Below are 8,430 nucleotides of genomic sequence, written 5' to 3'. Positions count from 1 at the left end.
ACAATGCCTGTTAAACTGACTGCATTTAACCATTCTTCAATAATGAAAGATTTTCAGTATTAATGTGTTCATTATTTTCACAACACAGACGGTGTCTTCAAGAATCACATGTATCTACTGAGTAGGCTCAAGTCTTTCAATGTCCATGCTCTCTATGCTCTGTCATGCCATTAAAAAAATAAAACTGTTCAGTTTGTTCTTTTCTTTTCTTTTAACATTGGCCCTAACAGTGTGGGCTGCTTCCTGGACCAGTGGGCCTCTAAGCCCATTGAAATATGTTTTTTATGAAATACAAGCACATAGAGACAGACAACCCTTGACACCTATGTGCAATTTAGAACCCCCAATTAACTTAAACCCATGCAGGTATTTGGACTGTGTGAGGAAGCCATAGTACCCACACAGAAAAGGGTAGAACATGCAAACTCCACACAGAAATGCTCCAGGTTGGATTCAAACCCCCATCTTTCTTGCTGTGAGGTGACAGTGCTAAACACTGCACCACTGACTCTATACTTTAGGAGAGCAAATTTTAAAGTCTTTTTATAGTATTTTTGCCTCACTGCTGTCATGCTTCAAGATCTTCAGAGTGATGATAAGTTTAACAGCATTCCTGAACCAGGGGTAAAACAAGGCATAGATCAAAGGGTTTAGACAAGAGTTAAAGTAAAAGAAAATGATCACAGTAGATGCAGATGGATCATTGACTACATTTTCCTCAACAAGTGAGTAGCAGTAAAATGGACAGAAACTTGACAGAAACACAACTACAAGAACCCCAAGAGTCCTGGCTGCTTTCAGCTCAGATCTGTTTGTTTGATTCAGTGAACGCTGAAGTGTGACAGCTGTAACATGAGAGCGCATGGCACGAGCCTGAGACACAGCCACCACAAACACTCTCATATACAGAACTATGATGACAGAAACTGGAACAATAAAGAATAAAATAAGATCAACAATCCCTGTAATTTCAGTGACAACAAACACACACTCTCCATAGCAGGAATTATATCTGTCTGGTTCAATCAGAATGTCCTTTGTGTAAAAAATGTTGTACACTGTTGAATAAAACCAACACAGACAAACACTGTGTTTGACTCTAGGCACAGTAATTCTGGTGGGGTAATGCAGAGGGTCACAAATAGCCACATAGCGGTCAACTGATATAAGGGCAATGTTCCCTATTGAAGTACAGACAAGACTGGATGTCAGATAAACATAAAGAGAACACATGCGATCACCAAGCACCCAGCAGGCTGTGATTCTAATGATTTCTAACGGCATCAACAGGAGGCCAACGAAAAAGTCTGAGACAGCCAGAGAGAGGAGGATGATGTTAGTGGGTGTGTGTGAAGCTGCCTGCAAGGAGACAAGAAAAAAATATATTACACATTAATACTGTCAGAATGTCTTCATTGAAAAATGCTGCAATAGTAAGGTGATGATTCAGACTAATTGATAAAACATTACAATTAAAGTTAAAATACAGCAGGAATGTGCAGAATTCACTTCTTTCGCTTCACTTATTTCATCAGTAAATCATATGATGTAAATCTAAGTTTTCATTTATCTTAAACTTAAACTGTAGTTATAATTAAATTGTAGTTCAAATTTATATCTGCCTGAAATGAGAGACTGAGATGATGACCAGCAGGTTGAGAGCAGCAGTGATCAGAGAGATGAAGGACAGCACAATGTTCAGGAGCACAGCTTTGGACCAGTGAAGTGTCCGCTTCCTGCAGGAACTGTTGAGGAGTTGTGGGAAACAGAGCTCAGCTCCTTTCTGTATCTCCATCATCAGGCAGCTGCAGCTCCTGCAGCTCTGATCAGAACTTTTTCTCACAAAGCTGATTTATTTCCCCCCTCCCAGCAAACTCTTTCAGTCTGCAACATGATAACCCTCCTCTTTGTCTCAACACAACCTATCACACTTTCACTTTTTGCCACTAACAAAGTTGGTTAATAACTTGCTTATTATTGTTAGATTATTTTCATGGTCCTGGGTCTTCCTGCTTATTTAATTCAATTCAATCTAGTTTTATTTATTTAGTGCCAAATCACAACAGTCGCCTCAAGGCAACTTAGAATATAAGATTAAAGACCCTACAATAATTGAAACAGTAATTGGAGAGAAAACCCAACAATCTAAATGACCCCCTCCAGGGTTGCACTGGATTATACACTGACTGAGGGTAAGAGGCCACTGGAATCACCGATGATGGCTGAAACAGTTGAGGTTCAGCCTGATCGGGCTGCATTTGTATTGCTGGTTGATCTGATGGGGACTGGCTCTGCATGACCACAGCTTGCTTCTTTTCCTTCCTCTTACTCTCTCGTAGTTGTATCTGGTTGAGCTTTCTGAGTGTCTCTTGATCTTGTTCTTTTTGGTCACACTCCTTTTTGCGATACAATTCCACTTGGTGGGCAATGTGATCCGTGTATACTCCTTTCTCCATGCTTCCAAGGCCAACTACTTCTGCCAATTTGCTTCTTACTGGCAAAGGTAGTCCCTTCTGTATCTTAGCTCTCAAAATTGATTGTTCCATTTGATTCAAATCAGGATCATTTCCAGTGACATTCCTCCAAAATTGAAGGGCTCTCGACACATATGCTCTCGGATTTTCTTCCTGTCCCAATGGTTCAATAAGAATATTGTCAGGATACACATTAGTTGGGAATGTATCCCTCAATGCTCGCCACATTCGTCCTCTGCTTGCAGCAAAAAGTTCTGGATCATTCACAGCTGTCCCCATATATCTATTAAGTCCTGCTTTCTGCAAAAGCTCCTCCATAGCAGGAATTCCAAGAAGACTTGCTAACAGTCTCTTAACGTCACTCATTACTGGTTGTGTTCCCACCATTATCTCTTCCAACTTTGAGATCCACAGATGAGCGCCATCTTGAAGGGTAGGGAGCTTCTCAAGTATATCTGACAAGTCCATATTCTGCCAGGGCTTGTACTCCATTGTCTGTCCCCTTATAATTACTGGACACATCTTTTCAGGCGTTTTTCTCTTTCTTAGACGTAATGTCATTGCTGATTTCTGAGATTCTTCCTTTTGAAGCTCTTTTTTCTGAGCCCTCAGTTCCTTTAGTTGGTTCACCAAAGCGGTTTGACTAGTTGAAACAGTATCTTTATCCAAGTATGACAAGCACTCATCAATACTTCTTTCAATATCTCTTAATGTCCTTTGTCTGTCCTCTTCAATTCTTGTGCTGGATGCAGATGGGAGGAACCTTCTTGAAGAAGAACCCTTGCTTTCCCATTCTTCATCACTATCTCCATCCACACTCTCCTCAGAAGTGTCGCCTTCTGAGTCTTCTTTTTTCTTCATCTTTCCTCCTTTCTTTTCTGCTTTCATTAGTATCCGCCTGATTTGAGGATCATATCCACTCACAGTTCTTTCCAGGTCGCTTCCCTCATCACCTTGTTCCTCCATCCTTCTGTTCCTAATCTTCAAGGTTGATGTCTTCTTTTTACTTTTAGAGCTTGGAATCAGTTTTATAGTCGTCTCAGCTTGTCCCACTTCGATTACTCTGTCATTGTCATCCTTAATGTGATAGTTGCCATCCTGGTTAACCACTGGAAGCTGAGGGTATACTTTTTCAAACTTAAGCTACTTTTCATAAGAGGGGACTTGTCCACTGAATTGAGATGTGAAAAAGTCACACTAATTTCAGCCATCAGTTTCTGTGTTGACTTTGTATTCTTCTCAATATCTTCCAGACTTTTATTTTTCTTGTCCTTAGTTGCTTGCATCAATTTCTGCCCTTCTTTTTCAAAAAACTGAAGGACATCAAGTTCTATTTGTCTTTTGTATTTTCGTCGTTCTCCTTTCTTCCCCTTCTTTTGTTCCGCTTTGTATGTAGACACAAGCACCCGTATGGTTTGAATTACATCTGGATTTAAAGTTCCATCTTTAGGCCAGGGTTGATCAATATGTGGCCATCGTTTATGCCATTTTTCTGATGTCTTTGCAATGAGTAATTTAATTAATGAATTGCTCCGTTGAACTACCTCTACTGGGGTAATTGCTTTCAAAACTTTGATAGCATTGTCAGACATTTTAATGAACTCTCAAACCCCCCCCCCCTTTTTTTTTTTTCAAATAATCAATAAATTTTCAATTAACTTGTTTTATTTCCAATTAATCAATTTTATTGTAATGAGACAATTTTATTTACCTGTTTATTTGTTTATCATTAGCAATAATTGATTTTTTTCTCAATCTTAAACCAATTACTTATTAGTCACTAGGCCACAATCAATAAACACTAAATTGCCAACACCAGAAGCGATACAAACGTGCTGACGCTAAAACTATTCACCCCAGTATAACGATATAACTCAAATTTGTCCAAAGTCTACACAAAATTTGTCAAACCAACAGTCATTCACTATTTGATAACACCAATAACGTCCAACCCCGAATAGAGCTCAAAATACACTTCAAAACACACAATTACTAACATCAACAAAGTATAAACCCCATAAATGTGTCCAATCTGTTGCCAAATTGTCAGAGAATTGAAATCAAGCAGATGTTCTATATGAAATGCCAAATGAGATATATATCTATAAAACGTGTAAATGAAAACAAAGTAAATATGTACTCATAAATGTTTAGAGAACATATCAGAAAGAGTTTGTGAATAAGAAGAACACTGGCCTTCAAAGGAGGTTGATCCACTGGCCTTCAGGCTCTGGCCAGATGTCAGTCTCCTCTGGCTGTAGCTATGCTGTCCCTCCCCTTGTCTCTCATGCAGGACAAAGAGAAAAGACAAGGATTAGTTCAGGTATTAACATATAAAATCACACATACATATAATATCCATCCTCCACATATCATTTTAGTATAACATCAACTGAGCAAGTTTATTACACAGTCAAGCATTTCACACACCCTAACCATTAGTGCTTGGTTACCTCTTAGAATGTCCTTCACTGTGGGGCTCATAAAAACCTCTCTCTATAAACCCATTACTTTAGAACCCAATTTATTTCTTTTTCTTTTTTAAGGAACCATAAAACTAACAAAATCCCTCAAAAAGAAACATGGAACCCCCAAGACATGTAAACTATAAATCCCTCAAAGAAATGTCTGAATTTCTAACAATAACAGACAACTCATGTGTTGTGTATTTTATCATTACCAATAATATAACATCTATAACCTCTACTTTAATTACCAACCAGCATAAGGCAAGATGCCACATCCACACACACAGCCTCTAAGCGCAGGAAAAATGAAAAGGAAGGAGGGGGAACTCCTCCTCATAAACACACAAAGGACAGGCCCAAATTCACACACACCTCGCCTTGACAAAACGGTGAATTCACACACACCCAAAAACCAAAATGGACGCCTGGCCAAAAGGCCCACAAAACCACAAGTGGATGATTTACAACCCTGAGTAGACAGAGGCCTCACAGCTCTGTCTCTCCTCCTGCTCAAATCCTGCACAACCACGTGTTCGATTTACAACAGTATATGTAAAATACTCCAAAAAGCAATATTCACAGCAACAAATGATTATTCTCATATACAAAACACCACTATACAGACCTACAAATCCAGCCAAACTATCACTTTGTCAAATGTTAACACCAATTATCAAATCTCCTACTCACACTATTCAATTTTACACAACCTTTTACTTCTCTTTAAAGCCAATTAAACTTAATTTGTTAATCACACACCACTCTGCTCTTCAGAGGACAAAAGGGACAAAACTTTTCTCAACAGGGGCAAACACACACACACACACACACACATACATACAGACAGACCTAAGAACATGCACAGACATGAAAAGGAGGGGGTGATAAGCTTCTCCTCACACATAGCGCGCACACACACACACACACAAGCTCAAGTCGACTTCATTCATACCAATAGCATGCTTTACTAATGCCGCTTCTTTCCTTTTATTTCTTTTATTTCTATCTTTTCCTACCTTTTAGTTTATGCTACCTTTACTGAGGTGTAGATTCAAGTAAAAGGGCTGCATCATACATGTTCGTCAACTATGTAAGAGTGGGAACCTTCTCTATTGAATTTCTCCCTACACCCCCAGTTTTTATTCCTTCGTAAAACTGACCTAATAAAACAATTCTAATGTTTTACTTAGGATTTAGGCCTGCCTAATGCAGCCTCCAAAAGAGGGCTTCTCTCCAGATAATGCAGCTTTTTCTTTCCCTAACTTTATTCTTATTCCTTTTCATCATTACTCATTTACACTTTTATCACTTACATCTTATTTCTTCTTTACAGGGGCTAGCTTTTACAATTTATTCTGAAGAAGAAAAGGACTTTTACACCCAAATTACCTGCTTTTAATCTTAAGAATAAACTGAGGGAACTCTAAACCCTACTTCCCTGTCAGGGGGCTGCTTTTACAATTTATTCTGAAGCAAAAGAACTTCTGGACCCAAATTACTTGTTCTTCTGTTTTAGAATAAGTTGAGGGACCTCGAAACCCTACTTCCCTATTTTTGGGGGCCAGCTTTTACAGTTAATCTTAAATCAAAGGACTTCAAAACCCAAACTGCTTGCTTTTATGATTCAGAATTAATTGAGGGGCCTCAAAACCCTGCATCCCAGACTTTTAAGGGTTGGCAGCTTTTTGCTGCGTGTTCTGAGACATCGGTCCCTCTAAACCGTTACATGGTTGCTTTTATATCCTAAACAGACCGCAAGGACCTCTAAACCTGGTAAACCCAGTGAGGTTTCTCAGTGAGGTGATCAATCCTACACTCGGGCTTTCACCTCCGTCACCCGTGTCCCTTATTCTTTTAATTCTTATTTTACTTTATTCTTAACTTACTTCATTCTTTAACTTTTTTATTTGATTTTGTGAAGGACATCAAGTTCTATTTGTCTTTTGTGTTTTCGTCGTTCTCCTTTCTTCCCCTTCTTTTTGTAAAAAGCAGACCGACGTCTGCTTTTTACAAACTCTCTCAATTAAAAACATAGAGAGATTAACTAATTGTGTTTCATGTTATTCTGCTCAATTTCAACAATACAGCACAGCTCAAAAACACTGCTTATGACCAGAGATTTCATTTACGCTACATGAGAGTGCATTCACCTCCAAAACACGGTGGTTGCCAAGGGGATTGGGGTTTGAGAAAGTTTGGTGGTTATTTACTTTTGTATTGGTGGAGAGAGCCAGAATGAGGTGGTCATCAATTGTGTTAAGTGTACAGCGTGAGCAAACATCTCAATTTTTTAACAACAAAAATATTTTTCACATTGTGAAGTGATTCTACTTTCTGCCTTATATATATATATATATATATATATATATATATATATATATATATATATATATATATATATATAATGTTTTTATCATAGTACCGGCAAGAATTTAAAACTACTTTCACCCCTGATCATAGGGCTGCAAGAAGTGGTGTCAGCAGCATGTGCACTGGAACCTGAACAATGTAGAGGAATGTTATGTGGGAGGCAGTGTGATGTGTGGGGCAGCATCTCTCTCACTGGAAAAACAAGACTTGTCACCATTGGAGCCAATCTCACTGCAGAGAGATATTGAAATGGGATCCTGCAACCAGTGGCAATCCCGTATCTCCAGAGTCTGGGAACAAACTCTATCCTTCAAGATGATAACACTCATCCCCACAGAGTCAGGTTTATCAGACATTATCCTCCAGGATTTGGAAGTGGAAAGGATGGAATGGCCTGCCTGTAGCCCTGACCTCAACCCCACTGAACACTTGCGGGATCAGTTTAGGCATACTGTTTGTGTGTGACCAACACAACTAGACTGATTTGCGACAAATGTTGGGTGAACAATGGGATGCCATCCCACAGCAGTGTGTGACCAAGCTGGTGACCAGTATGAGGAGGAGGTGCCAGGCTGTTGTGGCTATGTATGGTTCTTCCACATACTGATGAGGCCCTTGTTTGTTAAATGGGTTAACTGTTAAATTGCCAATATGTCTTTTTTCTTCAGACTTCAATCATCCAATCCAATAAACAACACCAAACAAGAGTCAATAGCAGAATAAACTGTTTGGCATTGGCAGAGAAGACTTGCCAAGCTTTTCATGGGCGCACCCAACATACTCAACTCTGCTGCTCAACCCACAAATACATTTTCCGTACAAATGTGGCTCCATTTAAGAGGAAATAAACAGGATTTCCAACAGTATAAGATTCATTTCCAAGAAGCATTATTACAACAATGAAATTAACAACCAAACACTAATTTCCTTACTTTTTTGTGCTAGGTTTATATTCCTAAAAGTGAAAAACCATTGTGTTTCAGCATCATCTGTCAGCACAAACATTCCAAGATATAGTAGTTTGCTAGAATAAAAGAATATTACCCCACAACTGCATTTGAATTTTTGTGCTTATACACCAGTGACGTGCGGTGAGGGTCGTGACTGGTGAGGCACTG

At 39.0% G+C, this 8,430-nt stretch overlaps 1 protein-coding gene across 1 annotated transcript; it reads right to left on the bottom strand.

The window, feature by feature from the left end:
- Window positions 1-543: 543 nt before the first annotated feature.
- Window positions 544-1,798, bottom strand: LOC115801302 (trace amine-associated receptor 13c-like). Its single transcript, XM_030759082.1, has 2 exons — window positions 1,617-1,798; window positions 544-1,351 (listed from the first exon to the last, which is right to left on the bottom strand). Exons 1-2 carry the CDS (start codon window positions 1,796-1,798, stop codon window positions 544-546), a joined length of 990 nt encoding a protein of 329 aa, XP_030614942.1.
- Between the last annotated feature and the right edge of the window lie 6,632 nt (window positions 1,799-8,430).

Source organism: Archocentrus centrarchus, chromosome 21 (genome assembly GCF_007364275.1).
Source record: "Archocentrus centrarchus isolate MPI-CPG fArcCen1 chromosome 21, fArcCen1, whole genome shotgun sequence".
Classification (NCBI taxonomy): Eukaryota; Metazoa; Chordata; class Actinopteri; order Cichliformes; family Cichlidae; genus Archocentrus; species Archocentrus centrarchus.
This window is presented reverse-complemented; position numbering and strand designations above follow the sequence as displayed.

Excerpts from the sequence above, each read along its gene's own strand:
- LOC115801302 (XM_030759082.1), bottom strand. The coding sequence starts at position 1,798 with ATGATGGAGATACAGAAAGGAGCTGAGCTCTGTTTCCCACAACTCCTC. Across the intron at positions 1,352-1,616 it reads GTCTCTCATTTCAGGCAGAT|ACACACACCCACTAACATCA; the intron begins ATAAATTTGAAC and ends GCAGGCAGCTTC.